Source organism: Pelecanus crispus, chromosome 13, assembly GCF_030463565.1.
Source record: "Pelecanus crispus isolate bPelCri1 chromosome 13, bPelCri1.pri, whole genome shotgun sequence".
Taxonomy (NCBI): domain Eukaryota; kingdom Metazoa; phylum Chordata; class Aves; order Pelecaniformes; family Pelecanidae; genus Pelecanus; species Pelecanus crispus.
In genome coordinates, this window is record NC_134655.1 from 22,068,957 (window position 1) to 22,090,991 (window position 22,035).

At 34.8% G+C, this 22,035-nt stretch overlaps 1 protein-coding gene across 1 annotated transcript in view; it reads left to right on the plus strand.

Moving 5' to 3' along the window:
* The window catches only part of CHM (CHM Rab escort protein), a 73,053-nt gene extending 52,724 nt beyond the window's left edge, over positions 1–20,329 (plus strand). The window contains exons 10-15 of the mRNA XM_075720801.1: positions 2,455–2,559; positions 3,458–3,521; positions 4,466–4,562; positions 9,221–9,313; positions 12,726–12,892; positions 18,232–20,329. Coding sequence (XP_075576916.1) covers positions 2,455–2,559; positions 3,458–3,521; positions 4,466–4,562; positions 9,221–9,313; positions 12,726–12,892; positions 18,232–18,438 — 733 coding nt within the window. The 3' untranslated portion in view covers positions 18,439–20,329. The remainder of the gene's footprint in view (positions 1–2,454; positions 2,560–3,457; positions 3,522–4,465; positions 4,563–9,220; positions 9,314–12,725; positions 12,893–18,231) is intronic.
* Positions 20,330–22,035: the final 1,706 nt, after the last annotated feature.

The following is a 22,035-nucleotide window of genomic DNA, read 5'->3' on the forward strand; positions in this document are numbered from 1 at the left end:
GAAATTTTCTCAGCATCATCCTTTGAAGTAAAGTGGAGACTGAAATTAAAAGCGCTATCTCTTTTTCTGTTTAAAATCTTATCAAACGTATGACCTGATAGCTATTCCTGAACAAAGCAGAGGAAAAAAACACTCAGCAGGAAAATAAAAACTGTGTAGTTGTTTTTGCTGGCTTTGAGTGATGCAACATGACATTTAATCAACCTTTCCCCTTCTGTAATGTTTAGGGGGGTGGCAGGGGAAATTGTTTCATAAACAATAAGTAAGGTTATAATTAGAAATTAACTGTAGCAGCTCGACGTCCTTGCTTATTTGCAGTATTCAAATGAGTGCTTGAGAATTAAATCCGTTAGGTTAACACGAACAAAAAACTTCTTAAAGTTGCAAGTGAAACACATGTTGAATAGAATGTGATTGAAACTGTATGAAGAATACTGCACGTTCAAAGTTAAACGATGCTCGTACCGTTAGACTTTTCTTTTAATTACTGTTTTCAGGTTATCTGTTGAATTTGGAAATAGGTTTATATGTAGTATCCCGACTCCTGTGAAATCAGCATTAGAAGTTAGTGGTATAAAAACGCGCTTAACTGTCATTAACCTTTTTACATCTGTAAATAAGCGTTGTGTGCACCCTTTTTCAGTTCTCATTTCAGACTACAGAAGCGACTGGTGTACTAAAGCTAGCGGCAGCTGATTGCTATTACTTATTTAGGTTTGGTTCTCATCTCCTCTAGTTTTACAGATCGTTTTGATCACAGAAGCTAATGAATAACTTGAAGTTACAGAAACGCTGTTTATTCGGAAGGCATAACTTGCACATCACATACTTACTGATAATGTTGCGCTATGATAAAACACATTTAAATCTGTAAGGGATGTCTGAGCAACCTTTTGTTTCTTTTGATGTTTTCAAGTGCGTGCACGTGCGCGCCTACATGTGTGTGAGAGAATTTACTGGTTTGAATCCTGTATGTTAAATCAACTGAAACATTAAGACGCTGATTCAGAAGAATTTAATTTAAAAAAAATATGGTAACTTTCATACACCAAGCAAAACTTAAGTAAAGCTAATTTGCTTTATTTATTTATGCAGTAAATGTTCTGATACTGTAGAAAACCTTAAAATTTTGCTTTAGAAACCAGTATCGAGTCTTAAAGATCCTTAGGATATGGAAACAAGCTGTAAGGAAAGAAATTGTAGTGCACATATTTTGCTTGCACTTTAGATAGGAAAAGCATTCATTAAGATAGGTGCTATTTAAACCTGCAGGGTTTTCTAAAAATGTTTGCAATGTCTCAGTTTGAGGAAAATATGTCCAATTAAATAGAACACAGATCGTGGCATATAGGAATCGGCAGTAGAGGTTGTGTCAGTGTCTGTATGCAGCCTCTGTTTTATTTGTCTCATATATATGATTTGGTTTCATACATGACGTATATAAGTCTGAAGTTTGTTCTCTCATAGAGATTTTTCCCCATTAAAATCTGAAATTTGTATCCTGTTCTCATTTAAGCTCTCTGAATTGCTTCTCTCCTGTGGTTTGTATTTCTGTCCCATTTATAAGAGTGTTAATCTGTTGCGTTACACTTGACTCTTGAAAATTTTTGTAGCAGTGCCTCAGCTTTTAATTATTCTCATTTTGTTTTGACCTGCTTGCATTCAGAAAGATTGGGGGGGGGTGGTGGTGGTCTTGGGTTTGGGGTTTTTTTTATTTTATTTTATTTTTTCAAGTGTTGCCTGAGGCGGACAAATACATGTTTGTGTTAGAATTTATATATAGTTAAAGACAAACAGTACCTATTAAGAATGTTTGTGTTGCTCTTAAAGCAATGTGACTTAGTTAATCCTTTTGTGTGTAACTTAGAGATAAATGGTATATTTAGTCACAAATAGAGAAGCTCGGAAAAGTTCTCTCAGAACAGTCTGATGCAAACATTTCTCAAGGATTTTTCCTTACATCTCTTAAGTTAACTTGCCATTTAATTTGTCAGCTATTATTGTCGAAAAAACTTGTCTTTGGTAAAGTCTGCTGACTGGAGAAAAATAACACTGCGATAGGGTAACGCTGACAAAATAATTCACAGTATTACTCTTACATGTATTATGAGGTAGGAAACGTATGCCATTTTCAGGTACGATCAAATGCCAGCGTTATTAGCTTATGATTAGTTTTCCTTATAAAGTGACCAATTTATTGATGTTCCGATATCATTATCTAAAATGGCATTGCATGTAAAAAATTGAATGTACCAGGTAGAATGTATAACTCTTAAGAGTTCGTTTTCAATTTCAGTTGAGTTGTTTTAGGGGTTCACATGGTGAAGAAATGTGCAGCTAACTTATTTGAAATACATAAATTATGTGCTATATAACTGAATTTCAAAAACTTACACCTGATTTTGTTACCTTGTATCTGAATTTCTTACTTTGGTTTGATCTTTTTTTAAACAGATGCAAAGCTATTGTGGATCATTTTGGACAAAGAATAAGTGCTAACTATTTTATTGTGGAAGACAGTTACCTTTCAGAGAGCATATGTACAAATGTGTGCTACAGGTACGTAGTAGAACAGTAACCATAGTAAATGGCTTTAAATTATAGTGTATGAAGTACCCTGCAAGTTAAATTTAAGAGATTATTGTCTCCTGCATTACCTTTGCAGTACGGCTTAATTCTGTGCGTAGTTTTTCTCCTCTTCTATATACTTGAGAGTATATTGTATACTTTCTATGTTTAGGTTGTCTTAAATTGTTCTCTCAGTCATATTCCTCTTTTCCTTACAAAAAAATCCGTTAGCTCTAAGTGCGTTAGGGATTTCATATTTGTTTAAAAGTGTTTGGAATGTGGAGGTGCCTATTGCTGTTCTCGCTTTAAATTTGTTCAGGTTTAGAAAAGTATTAAAAGTCATTGTCTTCTCTGATTGTTGTTGTTCTTGCCAAAAGCATTGGACATATACTGCCTTTGTCTTCAAAATATTGCAGATGAGATATTAGCCAAACTCTAGTAGTAGGTGCAGCACAGAAATAATCACAGGCAATGGAGGATTAGAAACTTCAATTCATGAACTCCACTCGAGCGAATTTCCCCTTAATCCAAAGTGTCCTATGCTCTTTGGAACATAGAAAGTCCTCTAACATGCTGCTACTAATCTTGATTAAATAAACAAAGTATTTTTTTAGAAATCAGTAGGATATTCAAGCTGTTTTATGTAGCGGCACTGGCTCATTTATTCATCATCTGTTTTGGTCATTGAAAATACTTCATTAATGTTCCAGATGTGGTCCTCCTTCAGCAACAGGCAAAATATCCCACTAACAATCCTATTAGTAAAGATCGTATGTTTAAATTGCCTTCCCACAGTATTATGTTTAGATTGGTACTGCCAAAACTATGAATCCAACTTGCTGTGTTGTACGTTTTTGTGAAATGCCGTAATTGTTTTATTTAATTGTAGGCAGATCTCCAGAGCAGTGCTCATTACAGATCAGTCTGTGCTAAACACAGATTCAGAGCAGCAGGTATATATCAATTTTGTATCACTTATCTCCTTATGAATTGTATGTATTAATATTTAGTTGTTGGTAGGAATTAATTCATGCTTTTGCTTCTGTTTGAATCCAGCTTTTTAGTCAGGTCTCTCTACTGATAATTGTTTAATTCATTAGTCTCTATAAAACTATTAGGAATATTATTTTATTTTAGTCCAGTGACTTGGGTTTCCCTGTTTGGTTGGCACTGTATTAATGAACAGAGTTTCTAAGCTGCTGTCTTTAAGTAGTTCATTTTGCTTGCTTTTTAATAAACTCTTACCCTTAATATCCTGTTAAGCGTTAATTATTTATCTTGTCTCAACTTTGAACAAAGTTCTTTTGGGTTTTTTAACATTCACTTTTACTGTTCAAAGTTCTTATTGTACACTTTCAGATCCTTTAAATGTTTCTGCTTCGTTCATCTTTGCAGACCTTAATTTTAAAGGATATTAAACTGTGTTAAGTGTTTCTTCTGTACATTTTGTGTAAATAGGTTAAATAGGACCTACAAAATAAGAACATGTATGACAGAGAAATCTGTTCTTCCAAAGTCTTGCTACTGGCAGTCCTGCATGAAAGTACTCCAGTCATTCTCACCTAACAGTGCTCTGCCCAGTGTTCAAAAACATTTTGCAGTCTCTTGCCAACAGAGTTTCTAAACTGTCATCCTTTTGGAAGGGGCTGCGATAGCAGGTTTTCTTTCTGTTGCACTGCTGCAGACATTCCTAACAAAGGTGGCCTTACTGACTTTGGTAGAAATTCTTGAATGCTCAAATTCTGCAGGATTGATTGCACAGATTGTTACTAATAAACCAGAAAGCAAAATTGTATAAACGTCTGCAGTTATTTTTCGCCTTTACTCAGAATTGTGTTGGCTGCCTCATCCTTCATGTTACTCTGCTTTAACGTAAGTTTTTCTTTCTGCTTGATAGGTTTCCATTTTGACAGTGCCTCCAGTGGATCTAGGAAAACCAGCAGTTTGCGTCATTGAGTTGTGTTCCTCAACCATGACATGCATGAAGGACACTTGTAAGTACAGGGTATATGTAATCTTAACTAATATTTTTCCCTTTGACTCTCTCAACTCTGAATCAAAATTTAAAATATGTGCATATCATTCCTCTGCTGCACAATGACTAGGCTATTATCTGAGAAAACAGTGTGTACTGGGTTACTGTTACCAGCAGACGAGAGAAATAGTCCATTGTCTTCATTCCGTAGCACTCGTGTGCTGTTTCATATGGCTTAGGAAGCATACTACAAGATTCTTGTTACATTCAATTTTCTTTAAATTTACCTGTCATAATTATTTATTTAAAATCTTACTGTGATTTTCACGGTAATAAAGTATATTATTCTTTATTTCCAAATGGGTCAAACATCAGATGTTCCTTTTAACACTTACGTGGCTAGTAAGCTTGGTAGTTGTAGTCTTATTAGTACTGGGACAATATTCTCTTTACTGTACAGTAATTATAAAATAGCACCAACAAAGAGCTTTTTGTTATGACTGCTGTATTTTTTTTTTTAGATTAAAAAAGTATTAAAATTCCACATTTTGTTAGCTATGCAAGATTTTTAAGATAACTGAAGATTTAATAGAATGGCGGATAAGGTTGGTGGAGAGCTCTAGCAGACTGTTTCTTCTCCACTGCAACTAGCTAAGATTGTGCAGTCTTCAAGTCAAAATATTAAGATTTTTTTTTTTAAAACTTAGAAATGGTTTCTTTGTAAAATTTTCTGCCAAGACTTTCTCTTACCACTATAATTAAAAGGGCCAAACCCCACCCAAAGTATTTTCTCCAGTCATTTCTGAAGAAAACTGTAAGCAAAAAGGTAGGATCTTAGTTAACATAGATGCATGTATTTTTGTTTGTTTTTCCTTTCAGGCTACCTTTAAAATTTAAGACAATCTTTATGCTGTAGGACTGTGTGGCCTCAAAAAATGCTACAAATTTTTGTTTTCATAAGGATAGGTACAAGCATATTTCAGTATTTTTTCTAGCAGAATATTTTGGAGCCTACGTTCTTGTTTCTGCTGCAGTTTCTGCTTTTTTCTTAATCAGCATATACTGAAAATTAATAGGTTAATGGACTTAGTTTCACTTACACAATAATTAATTTTTCCTTCAGTGGATTAAAGAAATATTCTAAAGCATGTGAATCTTACTGGTAGTTTGTCATTAGTTTGTTTTTTTGAAAAGGGACTACCTTAGCTGAACTATGAAAGTGAAGTAGCTGAAGTACACTATATTTGGGGGCTTTTTATTTTTAGAAAGTTTTGGTGGAGGTGGGATTATGTCCCACTATGAGATTTGGAGGGAAGGAGTGCATCATGATATATTTGAGGTAAAGTTATAAAAAGTCTTTTAAGAACTTTGTTACTGTGATCTACTGCATAGGATTCTTTAATTCCAACAATATCTGAGAGATCACCTTTCTAGAAGAGGCACCCTAGTATTTCCATTAACAGTTTTCTGTGTAGAGAGCTTTATGCCTCTGGTGGTGGTACTTTATGTGAACTTGAAACAGATAAGCAAAAAAATGTTCTTACTGGGTATTTATGTTTCTTTCCAATTTCTTCTTCTGAATTCTGTTACATAGATCACCAATTTGGGACACTATGGAAAATGAATAGAATTAGAGGTTACCTGATATAATGCTTCTTAACAAAAATTAAGTAACTGTAACACTAACCAGTTTATTTTAGCGTTACCTATGCTTGAACTCTGTTCTTTGCATACGAAAGAAGAGCAAACTGATTAAGTAATTCAAAAGTATATTTCCTACTTAAATAATAAAAAGAAGATAATCCTGTAATTAAGAACTTAGCCCTATAAAGCATCTTGTTAATATTTATCTTTCAAATAGCCAATTTACTTTATTTAAGGGTTCACAAAATATATGTAGCAGGAAGTGAAACTAAGGAAGGATATAAATTGTTAGTTTCATGAGAATTTCTGTGGTGCTGAAAAGTTAAGGTTTCTGTTGTTTACTTTTCTCCTCAAATTCTTTTCATTTCAGAAGAGAAGGTACTACATCCTTAATGAAATTTGTCTTCATGTATTGAAATAATATAGTTGGATTTTAGGTATAGCTGAGTTCTAGTTATGGGACATATTTCATAATTTTTTTCAGAACTTTTACATCATTATCTGTAAATAGGTTTTAACCTGAGTGATTTCTCCTTCAAACAATTATTTAAGATAAGTATACAAATACATCTACTCTTTGATCACGCTGCATAAATGACAGGCACATAATCTGTATTGCCAGCTGAGTGGAACCAAACTCCTTCACTTGCCCTAAAAATTGAGACTGTAATGATGAAATCATGAACTAAACTCATCGTTCTTCTTGCTAGAAGAATTACTTGAAGACAAATGTTGGCAACCACTGTAACTAATGCAGTTATACCTGAGTAAATCAAATATAATCAAAATATGTACTGATGACTGTGACTCATAGCCATAACCTTAAAGATAATAAAAAAGATTTTATAGAAAGCAAATGATGTGAACTTTAGTGATTTATAGCTGGGTTTTTTTGAGGAAAGAATAGATTGTATTACAATGTTTGGGGTTGTAAACATTTAGTAAAGGTTGCGGGGAGACTTTCATTATCAGCACCTGTTTTATTTTTTTAGTACATATTCCTTTTAGACAGAAGGTTTGGTTTGATAAAATAAAAAATGAATATTAATGTTTGAATATTATCTGTGTGTGCGCAATCTGAAAGAAGAGGAGCATGTAGGGTTAAGTTTCTGGTCCTCCTGGAGTTGGTGTCAAACTTTCTGTGGCATAACTGCGGCCAGGAAATCATTCAAGATATGTATGATGTAAATACTGACACAAATAGAGCCAGACTTCAGAGTGAAAAGAGGAAAATGTCATATGGATTTAAAATAACGCCATAGCTATGCTTTGCTATTAAATTGATCAGAAATGTACAGTAATGAAGAAAAAAATGAAGAAGTTTAACATATCTTTGTACAAAGTTTGAACTTCTTCATGATTCTCTGACAGATACTTCTCTGCTAAGTGTCCAGACAACTGTTCAGTAGCAAATGAGTCCATTAAAGCTTCTTATAAAACCACCTTAAGGTGAGGCTTTTAAATATCTAAATGAATGGATGTAAAATCAGGTGGGATAAAGCAGCAGAGTAGCTGGTTCTGTATCTGAACAGAGACCAGTGGAACAGAAAAGAGGTCAAGAGCTGCATCAAGTGATTATCTTTTCTAAGGAGCCAGCAACTTCACTAGTTTGCAAAACAGAACAAATAAAGGAATAGCATGTTCTGTGAGGTATCTGTTTAGCAACTTTATTTTCATGAAAACAAGTACGTTAACAAACAATCTAAGTATCAAATCTGCATTATTCAAACAAAACTGAATTTAACAAACACAAAATTAGATTTAGTGGCATTGATTTGCCCATGCTGTAAGGTGAATTTTGATTAATTATACAGTTCCACAAATGTGTTCTTGTGGTCCAGAATCTTTTCATGTCACCAAATAATCCAGCCACCAAGCCAGGAAACATGAAATTATTAGTCTACCCTTAATTGGTTTAGTGGTGGACTTGGTAGTGTTAGGTTAATGGTTGGACTGGATGATCTTAAAGGTCTTTTCCAACCTAAACAATTCTATGATTCTATGATTTTTCCAATATGGGTTTGCTGTACTCTGATTTGTTTCTGATGTGTACAGAGCACCTTTTGAAGTCAAGTACTTGAAATCAGTTTTGCAAATTATCAGCAATCCTTACTGGCCCACCTAACCTAATTTCACCCTTACCCAAACACCAAACTGGTGTTTCACCCATCCTTTAAGAAGGTGGATGAATAAAAAGTTGTTGAGCTTTTTGTTATGTTGTACCAAGGGATTGCATATGTCATAACTTGCATTGCAGAACAGTTCTGTGATGTTCAGCCATGCTTATCTTCAAATTCTCTCTAATTTGTCAAAACATGACAGCGTTCCCAGTGTTCTTCATTCACCTTGTGGCTGGAGAGAAACAGTTAACTGCCAGCCCACTTGAGCTGTAACTTAAAACATGCACCTATACACTTCATCTCCTATTTACTGTTTAGTACAATAAAAGAAACGGAAGTCTTGCTCAAACTTTTTACTTCAGTGGAGAAAGATAGCTTCCTGGTTCCTCCTGTGCAGCCAGACTTAAACTGTGAGTAGCCAAATTTCCAAATTCCCACTCGGTCCCAGTTTAGCTCTTAAAGGAGAGCGTTCATGAAAGCCGTGATATTTGTGGGTTTAGTATGTTGTTGAACTGTTGGACTGTCAACACCGACAAGAATGTTCTTGGGGTTTCTAGAGGTCATTAGTGGCAAATAGGGTGTGTTATCCAGATTCCTGCTGCTGCTTTTCCTGTTATCAGTAGATGCCTTTTCATAGAATGACATTCTCTCTGCCTGCACTGCTGATGTTAAATTATCCTTCCATTTTACCAACAGGTAGGGAAAGGAGAGATAATTATGAGATGTATCAAGAAAAATTCTGTGTGGTGTATATACACTCTATTTCCATAATACGGTGCTTCTCTCGGTTAAAGGAAGTGATTTATATCAAGAGCAGTGATTTCTAAAAGCCTGCTGTGCCTTTTAAAAATTGTAAAGGATATTTATATATCTGTGTATTCGTGATTGTAATTAGTTTGTGTTCTTTTAACAGATTTAGTCCATTTAACCTGTCCGTCAACTAAAACTGCTAGAGAAGATTTAGAGCCTGTTGTACAGAAGTTATTCAATCTAAATACAGAAAAAGGTAAAAATAAATACACAAAGTATTAAGAGATTATTTTGCAGAAATATAATATACTCTTGTAACTAAAGTGTCTGTTACTGAACATCTGAATCTGTCATCAGAGTCAACATATGGTGAGCTGATATTTAGATAGCGGGATCTCAAAGTAAAGGAATCTGTTCTGAGAGTGAGATTGATTAGCAGATGTCAGGCTTTTTGTATTTCATGTTCTAATGTTCCAGGTCTTCTTCAGCTGTAGTTTAACTTCAGCATACAAGGACCATGGCTCTAAGTGTCTGGAACCTTTTTAATTTTTCACACTTTCTTTTTCATGGAAACATATTTGCTTCTCAGCATGTCTTTCAGAGGTGCAGTAGTGAAATGAAATATTTGTGAATCTGGTTTGTTACTCTATGCTGTTTTTAGTGATTTCTCTCACTTGGGTATCCCTAACAAAAGTCATCAAAACCCCAGAAGTTAGTAGTCTGCTTTTCTCTTCCAGCTGCCAGACGTGCTCAGTGCTATAAGCTTCTTAGTTTTCTTTTGCCTTCTCTTATTCTAAGACTGTTGCTTGTCATTTTGTTGTCGTCTTCAAGTGCTTCCTTGTTTCCTGTTTTTAGTTGAAATTGTCTGGATTCTGCTTTAAGCAGTGGAAGCATAAAGTTGTTACACACTGCAGTGTTACCAGGAAGATAGATTTCCAGTAATATCCAATAATGAACTATTCGGCCCTAAATTCAAGGAAACCTTGCCATCTACTTTCATGAACTTTGACCTTGAGATGGACAATTTCACAGTCCTAGAGGAAAGTAACTGTTGACAAAGCAGTTGTTGCCTAGAAAGAAATTGTCCCTGAGGTACTTTGAGCTAGTTCCGTAGAATTCTTTGAAATTTAATCCCAAGATCTTGAATTAAATCACACTTTTGGTAGATGCTCATAGAAAAGCTAGTGTGCACACAGAAGATGTAGCTGTGTTCTAACCCTGGCAAAGCATTTTTAAATATAGTGTGCTCATACTTAAATACAGTAAATCATAGTTCTTCTATGAGAAAACAATACTTAGCTGTCAGTGGAAGTGTTTATGTTTGTATATATGTAAGTTAGTAAGATGGGGAAGTATTTTATAATATTTTATAATTGGTTTGCTTATAACATTTCCTGCTACGCTTCATTCATGAAGCATAACATGAATTGAGGTAGAATTTTCTTCTGCTAAAAAAATAAATGCAGTCTTTTATATGGCCAGTCTTTCTTTTTCCTCTCAGGGCTCTGTAACCAAGAACAGCGTTTCATGAAGGGTTGAGTTCAGCTTTTCACAAGGTTGTTTTTCTGTGTTCTTTTCCATTTTTTATTTTTTAACTTTTTTTTCCCCCTCTACCTTTTAATGAAAAACCAAGTATCTTGCTGTTTTTGTTAGACAACAAAGTGCTTTTAATAGGAAGTAAAGTATTAAATAATACACATTGTCTTTCTTTTTGCTTACAGGAAAGGCATCTTTGATGTCCCAAAGATGTAAATTTTTTACTAAGTTTGTAGTACAAGAGCCTTTACAAAACAAATTTGTAGAATACAACTAGGGTTTGTAAGTAGAAAACTTTATTATATTGGAGAGCTGTAAGCACTTTTCATGTTGATATTTGCTAATTTAAAGCCAGCTAATTTCCAACTTTTAATATTTAACATACATCTTAAATTTTCGAGACACTGCCGTGTGTTTCAAAGACTCAGTTGGTGAAGAAAAGATTAGCTTGCAGTTTAGTGTCTTCTAATCATTTTTGGGGGGTAGCATTAATCTTAATGTTTAAAGTGATCCAGTTTTGAAATGATATATTGTTTAGAACCTGACTGAAATTCTTCTGTAGAAACTCTGTGATCATAGGGGTCCTCAGGTGCACTGAGGCACTGAAGAGCTAGTTTTCACTGACACATAGGCCTTTTTATCATCAGGATGAGGTAGTGGTCGTATTTTAATTAAAATGTCAGAACAAATACTGTTGGAGTTATTGAAAATGAATCACCAGATAAAGTGAGCACTGGGCCATGGCAGGTCAAAGAGGCAAAGTCACCTGGAGAAGAGGACTCCATTCATTTTCCTGCCTAAATGAGGAAGAAGTAACTTTTATGAGCAATGTGAACTTTTAAATATATTAAAGAGCATCTTGCCCTGTATTAAGGCTCAGACTTTCACAGGCTGATGAATTTAATTTATATTTCAAACTGTGCAGTATGGTTAGCACCTATTTTTTTAAAATATTTGACAGTTATAAAAAGATACTGAAGGAATAGCATAGATTTATCTCTTTTTTTCTAATTCAACTGCTTTAAAATACTGTTTTGAATGCTGTTGTTATCTAGAAGTTTCTTCCTTGGAAAGAAGTAAATCTTGCAAGGTCTTTTACAAGCTTCATTTATTTTAGAGGCGGTAAAATACCAAAAAGGGGACAGCACATATGCCCAACAAATAGTATCTGTTAAGCTAAGAATCTATGTTGTGTATTCCTCCATTGCATTCTGCACTGTTAAAAAGTGACCTTCATCTTCCCAGAGGTTTTGCTGCCTGCGTGCAGAGGGGTTGTATGAATGTGCAAAGTAACTGCGAGAAGGTACAGGTGATGAACAAGCAAGATGTAGTTTATGATGATTCTGTATTCATAATGAGTATTGTAGCACAGCACAAGTCCCAGTAAGCATAAATAAATATAAATTCATTTATTTTCATTTAGCAGTATTGCCACAGTTTAGAGATTCTACATACTGCATATCACACATCTCAAATAGAGTACTTCTGTGTTTTGATAATTCTTTATCTGTGGTTAATTTGGGGGGGGGGGGGGGGGGAGTTATTCTTTGTGGATTTTTCTTTCAAATTTCTTTTATTTAAACCATGACCATTAGTTAGTCTCCTTAGATTGCATTGAAGACACTCAATCTTAAAGCACACAAAGGTCTGTTACAAGAAGAGTTCCCATGCAAAGATAAACTTATTAAATGGGGAGGAAAATATACATCAAAAATGTCTTTTCATGTGGAATGCAATAGCTTCAAGCTGGCACAGCGCATGGAGGACTTGTTCAGACCATAATATGCTCATAGAGTTATCCATAGTAAACGAGGTAACATAAAGTGGAAAGGTGTTAAATTTAGACCAAGCTTCTTGGTAGTATGCTTTTTGGTGATAATTGGTTCTTAATGTGGCATAGTGTGCACAGATAAGTAGAGTTTACATACCTATGGTTGTAAAGGAAAAGTATGATGAAAGAGTACCTCAGAAAAGAATGGTAAGTAAAATCAATTGGCTTTTTAAAGAAAAAGTAGTACTTTATTACAGTAATTCCATGTTAATAACTTGACTTTTAGTATGCTAGATTATGTGTTTCCCTTATTACACGTGAACACTGATTACTGGAAACATTCTTCTTTTTTTCTTTTCAGAGACTGAAAATGAAGAACTGGAAAAACCTAGAGTCCTCTGGGCAGTCTACTTCAACATGAGAGATTCTTCAGGAGTTGACAAAAACTCGTATGATGGCTTACCTTCAAATGTTTATGTCTGTTCTGGACCAGACTCTGCTTTAGGAAATGACTGTGCTGTCAAACAGGTAGGGCAGATCAATTTTTTTGGTTGCAGAACTTTAATTTTAAAGACCTAAGGAAGTCCAATACAGTCTACTTTTGTTCTGGGTTATTCTGCTTTATGCTAGGTAATTAGTACTAATACAGCTATAAAACTTCACAGCTAGACATATAAAAAAATCTTACTTAATGAGCAAAGTGAATGTCAGTGGGTTTGAGAATTCAGGAAACTTGAGAAAAGGTCAGTTGATATAGTAACGTTAGGAGTAGCAGGTAGTTAATCTGAACAGGTAAAGGGAACCTAGAAGGCAGCAGTACCTAAAGATGATGATCTTGGTAAAATGGTTACTTGCTGTAATACTGTGGAAAGGAAAAACTGTCAAATAATTCAAAAATATAGGTGATAACTCCCCAAAATATGTAGTCTTTTGTCTGTAAGGTTAAAGAGGAGGTACAATAGTAGAGAAGCAGTGCAAATCAAAGGTCAGAAAAGCCTACCTACAGTTCAAGTTGGAAGGATCATCAAAGTAGTTTAATACCTGCAGGACGTGGTCACAAACCTAAAACCTATTGGGGAAAAAACCCGAGCGTAATTCCTAATCTGGTACATTAAGCTACCTGTCTCTATTTACCTTCTCTTCACCTTAGTATCACTGTATTAAAAAACCATGGTGTAGTTGTGTCTCTGAAGGAATTAAGGGGAATGTCATTCTATTTGTGAGCTTGAGATAGTATTTGGCATCAAATCACACTCAGTTCTGATTTTTAGTTCTCAGTATTTGGGTGTCTATATATCTGGTTCCTGCTAACTAGAATCCTGAACTGAGAACCACTTGCAGCTGGCCTAGTAGTAGGCATACCATACCAGTACTCAATTCAAGACAAACTACTAGTGCTTTGAAATTGGAGGTGAAGAGTGAAAGCTCCCTAAACAAAACTAGGTAGGTGGAGAGATCGTGAGATAGCCACCTTCTGTGTTGGCAATAGGCAGAATATGCAGGGACACCGGATCTTCAAGGGTAGGTACGTAGAAATTCACAAAGAACTTCATATCGTACTCTCATCGTGCCTTCCCCACTACTATTGAGCAGAAGACAAGATCATGCGTATATGTAGATTACAACTTGTTCAACAAAAGACAACTACAGGAATGCTTCTCCGTTGCTTTTCCGTTCAGAGATCCGCTTTGATAAGGAAGGTATAAATTCTTAGGCGAATCTACCGCAGCAGTCACTGTGGTGTCAGGGTGCTTTCAGAGCTAATGTGAGAACACTTTTACACCTTCGTAGGATTAACTGGCCCTAGTCATTTTTTAAAGCTGTTTTTTTAATGGCCATGTTCAGAGAATATGCATGCCATCTTTAACCAGTTGCAGGATTTTTTATGACTAAGTCATAAACCTCTTAAAAATAAGATTTTAAAGTGGAACGGCTGACATAGCCTGAACTGTAGGGTCAGAACAGTATAATTAAGGGCTAATAGTACCCTACATTTTGCTTTACAAGGCAATAATTTGTCTCCCAAGAGGCTAAAGAACTATAAAGACAAAAAATAAGGCAAGACAATTATTATGGTAGCAGTTATCAATGAGTTCTTTTCTAAATGAGATTTTTTGAACGGTTATTTGAAACAGCGCAGGTTACAAGCTGTTTAAGTACACTTAAAACCCAGCCTATTTCTAATTCTGATAGCCACCTTTTCTAGCATTCAGCTTTGTCTTACCTTAAGAGCTCTTTTTCTTACCGATGAGTAATGGTATTATAGATGAAGCTGTGTTTAAATGTTCTAGGTGCTGTAGTTAGCCTTCGTGTTAAATCTGGTGACCACCAGTGAGATGGATGTTAAACAAGTGGATCTCAGAGGAGAAACACTCAAGAACCTAAAACACTGCCTTTCAGAAAAAGCGGATAGAAGCTACACTTTTCTGGAACCTGTTTTCAATTTTGAAACAAGTGGTCACTAGAGTGAAAAATGTCTTACTGTAAACATGTTTATAATAAAAAGTCATAAGGGAAGATAAAAGTGAGGTGTGTATGTGAGAACAAAGTGAAGAATAGGCTGAAGATAAAGCAGAACTCGCAGTTAGAATACACCCTTCCAGCTAGCATGCAGGTACCTTCTAGACAAGTGGAGGAGGGAAATACATGTACGTTGGTGTGCCTTCTGCCCCCAAATCACTTTCATCTGCCTAGCAATGGGATGGAAGTGTCCAAGCATGAAATACTTACAAACTCATGGATCAGAACACTTTAAAAAAACAAACAAAAAAACACTGTATGTGTTAGTCTTGGAGATAGGTTGGAAAATTGAATCTAATTTCTCTAATCAATTTTGTGTTTACTGTTTTAATGATACTTCCCATGATTTATGTTTTCATTACCATTAGTATTACTAACTTCTATATGTCATGCTGTTTGATTGTGTTGATGATACATTATTTAGAAGGCAAGACACCACAACTTTTACAGATGACTATCCATCTACAGCTCAGTATACAAATTACTTCATTCTTGTTTTATTTTAATTTAGTGTTAAATTTCTAGAGTAATATTGAATTAATTTTGATGTCTGCATTTGCTTGCCCTGAGGATAGGCTAAATAAAATGTAAAGTGCTATTTATGATTCTTTCAAATTCTGTATGTATGGATCAAGTAAAGCATCTAGCTTCCAGTTTTCTATTTTTTCGCTGCTACAAGCTGAAATGAATTATCAGGTTCTAAAGCAGTATGTTCCCTGAAGTATTTCAGGTTTGTGAGGCATCTTCATGTTCGTAAGAGGAAGCAGTAAAATTGTCATGCCAATATTTGTCCTTTAACCTGTTTACATTTTTTCCTATATCTGGAAGGATTTCAGAGTTATTCAAGTGTGTCGTATTTCAAACTACTGTTAGTTTGGTAGTGTTCTCTGTAAAAGTTGCTGTGAAAGGCCATACAGCTTGTCTACATGCCATCAAGGTGCGTAGCTGGAATACAGCAATAAAACATAGTTATATTCAACTTTGAACAGTTATTAAATTAGAGTATCTGTGCAAGTGCTTTAAATGCTTATGTCTTAATGCTTAATTCAAACATACACACTTGAAAGCTGGTACACGTAACTACTAAATATTGAAGGAACTATTTACTAACTTAATTGTTGCAATAAGTATCAAAGTGTTACAGTGAAGGAGCTGTTAAATTATTATTGGTTATTCTGCATGACTTCAGCTGGATAAGGTTAACTTAAAAAATTGGTAGACCTGAAAGCACTCTATACCATTAAATTGTTCAATTATAATCAATGTCATGATGTCCTACATAACATACTGAGAATTTCTTTCCATGTTCAACCTCATAATTATTTGACCAATTTGGGAGTGGATATTTGCTGACTAATTGGAGACTGAATAGTTGTTGAGAACTGCATAGGAAATGTTTGTTTGCTGTAGTGTGTCATATATTTAGTGCAAAATATGACACTTCAAAATTCTGTTAAACATAATGGCTTCAGTATATTTTTTGAGTTTCAAGGACAAGTGCAGACTTGAAATAAAAAGTGTTTCTCTTACCTTCAAAAACTTAGTTTTGTAAACTTTTTGTAGGATATTTTTATTCCCTTGCCCCCTAGACATACTAGGCAAGGCTTTCAAATTACAAAACCATGTTTCTGAAGTAGAGAATAGATTTTCTGGTTTTTTAATGTATAGTTTTCCATATCCTAATATAAATAGTTTTAAACAGTTTTAAATGGGTATGGAAGAGTGAAATTTAGGAAGCAGAATGAAAAATTAAATTGAACTGAGAGTAGACAGGGTCATTTAAGCAGTTAATAATGGATTCCTACATCCATGTGCTGGTGATACAAATCCAGTGATACAAATCCACTGCCGGTGGGCAGCGAAGTTTATCACAGAAAGCTGTTGGGTACGTGCTCAATGATGTATTAATCTGAAAACAATTCCCTCTTGCCCAGGAATCCCCATCATGTAATCAGACTTTGCAGTTGGCATTAACTGACCCTACTGTCAGCTTTTTCAGTGCAGTGTCTGGTAGCAGTATGAATATAAAGATTAAATGCGTTCTTGCCTATGTGGGAGTTCTCATCACAGCTCGTCTTTAGGGCATAGTTTACTAAATAGACAAAATAGAGAGGCAATATTCCTTTGCCTTTTTAGAAACCCAAAACATAACTGTTTTCTGCATCAGTTGTCTCTATTTGCCTTAAAAGCTTAAGGGCTTGGAAAAGAAAACCTTTATGGAAATGAGAAGGGCGTGTTGAGTCAGTAAATAAATTCATGAGTGTCTCTAGCTTTTTTTTTTTTTTTTTTTTTAAGATAAGCTTATGGATAGGTTACTTGCACAAGAACACATAAAACTATTTAATACTAGTTAACAAAGCTCCTTGCATTTTTGTGTTTTTTAAAGGATTTTTGGCCTCCTTTGTTTTTATAAAATGTCTGGTTCTCAAGAATTCTAAGACCCTATTATTTTGGTCGTTCTTCTCCCAGATTTTGTAGTTGTATTTTGTATGTTGTAATAATAACTACCCTGATGTTATCAAGGACACGTTTCTTTTTAATGTCTTTCATTGCAGTGGTCAAAAAACTTGACTTTTTGTGTGTACTTAATTTCTAAACCTCAATGGCACGAAGAGCAAGTGGCATTGTAAATTAAATCCTTGAGCTGTATCTTAAGAGTAACTGTCTTTTTATCTAAATAAAAGTTGCTTATACAGTTCTTTTCAGAAAGGCACAATTTGTGCACATAGGTGTACGCACATAATACATTGAGACATGCTTTTGAATAAATTATAAATGTATCACATACAAATATGCATATCTTTTCAATGATAATACTTCATTAGATGAGAATAGTTCTCAGTTGAGCTACCTATGAGTTGTTAAGAAAAACGGAAATAGAAATTTTTTTGTGGTTTTTAAATTTAAGAAGGAATCCCCTATAGATGTGATGCAGATCATACATACTAACAATTCCCTGGCTTTGCTTGTCATGTGAAAAGGATTCTTCTCTCTGGAAAGAGGCATGATCTTTCCCATGCTTTGCATTTGACTGCAGCTATGATATTTTTATAGTGGAAAAGGTAATTTTGCTTGCAAAAAATCATCTTTGTTGTTCTCGATACAATGTAGGATGACCAGCATTTTTAAAAAGCCCTATGCTGTGACTTTCCTAGTAGAACAATGTAAAAGGATAGATTGCTTTTTCCTTTTGGAGGACTGCAAGAAGGAATGGATTTCCCATGTGTTTACAATACTGTCAAAGTATTAAATCACTATTGATTTGAAAGAACAGAGGGTAATCTTAAATATCTGTAAAATATTGCTGCAAGGTATAAAGTTTATTTTATGCTTTTTTTTCTGAATAGGCTGAGACGATATTCCAAGAAATGTTTCCTACAGAGGAATTTTGCCCACCAGCACCAAATCCAGAAGATATTATTTATGATGAAGATGAGATTGGGCCAGAAGAGTCTGGATTCAGTAATTCACCAGATACAAAACCTGAACCCTCAACTGAGGAAAGTGGTAGTGGAGATAGTAGTACTGTTAAGAAAGAAGATAATGAAGAATGAATTAGCTCTGTTCTCTTAGTAGAAGAGGAGGTTGACCCAAACTAAAATGTGAGGGAGGAAGGGTAAGAAAAAGAGGTTTAAAAAATCATAGCCGTATTATTTGCAATTGCCTTACTTTCCTTAGCTTGAATAATCTTTCTTCGTCAAATAGTTTCATTGATAGCTGAGACATTTCTAAATAGTCATAGGTTCACCAGATCCAGGGGTGTTTGTAGCTAAACAAAAAACATAGAACAAAGCATTTGAATTTAAAATGCTAATATAGGATTCATGGTTTGTTGAGAGAATTTAGTTTTGGTTTACAACTTGGAAGGAATCCTCCATCTTTTAAACAGGCCACAAGTTGAAACTAATCAAAAGAAAAAATGTGCAAGTTTGCTTACCGGTCTGAAGATGCTCTTCTGATACAACGTATCACAGCTGTACTAAAAATCACTGGATCTGTGCTAATTAAACAGTTGAAGGTGAGCTTCACAATCTGTCCTTCAGAGTGGTTTTATGAATGGCATTTAAAGGCAACAATATTGACAGTTCTGGAGTGGCTTTAGAATATGTAATAATGTCATGTTTAATTGGTATAATGAAAAATTTCTTTTATGGTTTTGAAACTGATGCCATAATGTAGAAACAAATATAATCCAATAGATGTTCCTCACATTAAAGTATTTTACATTCAATTTTTTTTAATAAGATCTAATAGATCACACAGTCTCACTAGTGACTTAATTTACTGTAGTCTGGAAAAATAGCACAATTTAAACTTAATGCTAGATTTCCCCCCAAAATTTAAAATCATAAGTGGAGTGTACCTGTTGTTCATTTCCCTGGATTTGTTGCAGTGTTTGGGCCTTTAGTAAGCCAGTAGTTAATTTTTTGAAGTATGTGTCTGAGAAGTTTAGATGATCATTAATTGAGGTTTTTTGTGGTGGGGAGAAGGTTCAACTGATAATTCCAAAGGTTTGTATTGATCCCAGTTAATAGGATTAAAATTAGTGCAATAGCTGTAAATGATGTGTTTTGTAATGATAAATCATAAAGCATTTATACAGTAAAATTTATTGAAGTATTTATAAGCCTAGTTTGTATGAAAAATTACAGAATGAGAAAGCTATTGTAAATGACCATGATAAACTTGCACTTCTTCTGAACAGTGCTTAAAATTAGATATTCAGATGATGAAAAATATTTAGCATTTACTTAAAGATTTACCTTAAAATGTACACCCAATAGATCAGTAGTATATCTAGAGATCAGTGAATTTTGCTGAGTTGGGGTTTAAACTTCTACATGAACTTAGATACAGTTCTAGCAGTGCTTAAATACTGTACGTAAATAAAAAATGCCATTGAATAATGAATATTCAGCACTGCCTGAACTTGACACATCCAGGCTTTTGTACAATTTTGCAGTGCACGTGCCTGCCTTTAAAATGGCTTCATGCCATAAGGGTTAATTTATTTATTTTTTTACAGCGTAACTGGTACGGTTAACTTCATTTTGTCTTGCATCATAATACGTCGTCCAATTTGCATTTCAAAAACTGGTTTGTTAGTGTTTACGTTCTTTGTTTATTGGATAGGTACCCTTGTGTGTATAATCCCAAAGTCCTCAGAAAAATACGTGGTTGAAATGTTTCCAGTGTTAAACACCAGTTATCTTTGGTTGCTTGTGATTGAGCAGTTATTTATATATAGTAATAAGCAGAGTGCCTCTTCATTTAGCTGTAATTTTTATGTGTATTGGAAAGCATGAGTGTATGGTAATTGTATTTAACACCTGCAGATCTGTAAAAGAACTAAGTGGAGGACATAGTTCCTGTTTGTCTTTCGATAATAGGGATCATAGTTGAATTTTTCATCTTCTGTGTTTCCAAGGAAATCGTTTGAAAATTAAAGGTTTGCTTGCAAGTGCATTTTTTTCTGTGTTTTCTTTCAATTACTCAAGAAAAGCGATTCATTTGTTAGCTGAGATTTCCTGATACTTCTGTTGCCTACTTTCACCATGTTGACATCTGCAATAAGATTGAAGTTTACGTGTGTGACAGTATGTTGGTATAAGTTAGCAAGTTTATATAAAGTAGCCTCTTAGTACTTTGTGTCCATGTGAAGCAAAGTTTGGAAATACTGCAAATTTGATTTTAGATAAGACGGAATAATCTACAAGTTGTAGCCTATGACTTTACACTACATTGATTGCTTAAAAACTGCTTTCATGTCTCGTTGGTATGGTGAATGGAAACATAAAATGTTCTTCCTATGGTACTTGAGTACCCAATAGCTCACTTGCAACAGCAGTAGATAAGACTGTTGATCTTTGTATTTTACAGAAATCATGCACTGAACTGCATTTTGTTCTTGCTTTAGATGATTTAAGCATACAAAGTGAGGGTTAGGCTTATTTGAAGTAGTTTTTAAGGCTTGTCATACAGGATGTATTCAAAAGATAACATGACTTTTTAAAAACTGGCAATTTATCTGTAGGATTATTAATAAATCAACTTAAAGAAAGATAAGGTTAATTGAATTTTTAAACAAGTAGCTGTATTATCCTTCAAGCACCTTGGAGCTCATACAATATTCACACCCTTTTTTTTTTTTTCCTAAGGAGTGCTTTGATATGTTTGAATTCCTTTTTTAATGAGTACTTTCTTTTTAACTTGGTTAATTGGATTAACCCTTAATATTCCAACAGTCAATTTTATGCCATTTTCCCTTCTGCTGTTGTATTGCCTTTTTGGTATGACTGCAATTAGTTACCGTTCCTTTGGAAGTATTTTCAGCCATGAAGCTGCTACGTCTGCTTTTTCTGGTGATGATGATGCTTAGGGCCATTTGACAGGTAATCATTAGAACTTAGATCCTTGCGGACTATGGGGTCTTTTCTCCTATCATTGCAGGGGGATTTATGTAGGTAACTCCTATTAATGTTAATGGGACTTGCATGTGTAAATCCTCCTTGCATCAATGGGAAAGTTGACCCCTGAAAAAAAAAACCTTCATGTTAGACTTGCTGATTCAGAAACGTCCAGGCACCGTGAGCTCCTGCGTGGAAATGTGACGGAGCACGTGCTTTGTGCGGTTTCACTGAAATGCTCTGAAGAGCACCTGGGGAATTTTCAGGGTTTTTATATTTTATATTTTCCATACACTTCCAAATCTTGTCAGAGTTCCTCTAACGATTCTTCTTACGTAGCTGGTATCAGTTTCACTTTCTGTACTCGGGAGGTTGCATGGCTCCTTTTGCTTCGACTCTCGTTGTATTTTAGGCCCCTCTCTCCCCTCCAAATCTTTCTACATCAGCAATGTGAGTTGCAACAGCTTAATTTCAAGAACAATTTGCTAGTAAGGTATTGCTTAATGACAAGTCAGAAGTATTAACAATACTGTTTTCACACAATAAGGATAAAATCAATCTCCTCATCACTTTTCCAGGCTGGGAGTGGGAAAATATGTGCAATACCCACTTTCCTCGAGTGGCGGAAGGAAGAAAGGAGAGACGGACAAACAGATGGAAACAGCTGAAGCAGGGTTGCTGTAGTGGGAGGGGGAGGATAAAATGGGGGCTTTGTCATAACCTTCACGTTCCAAGATCAACTGA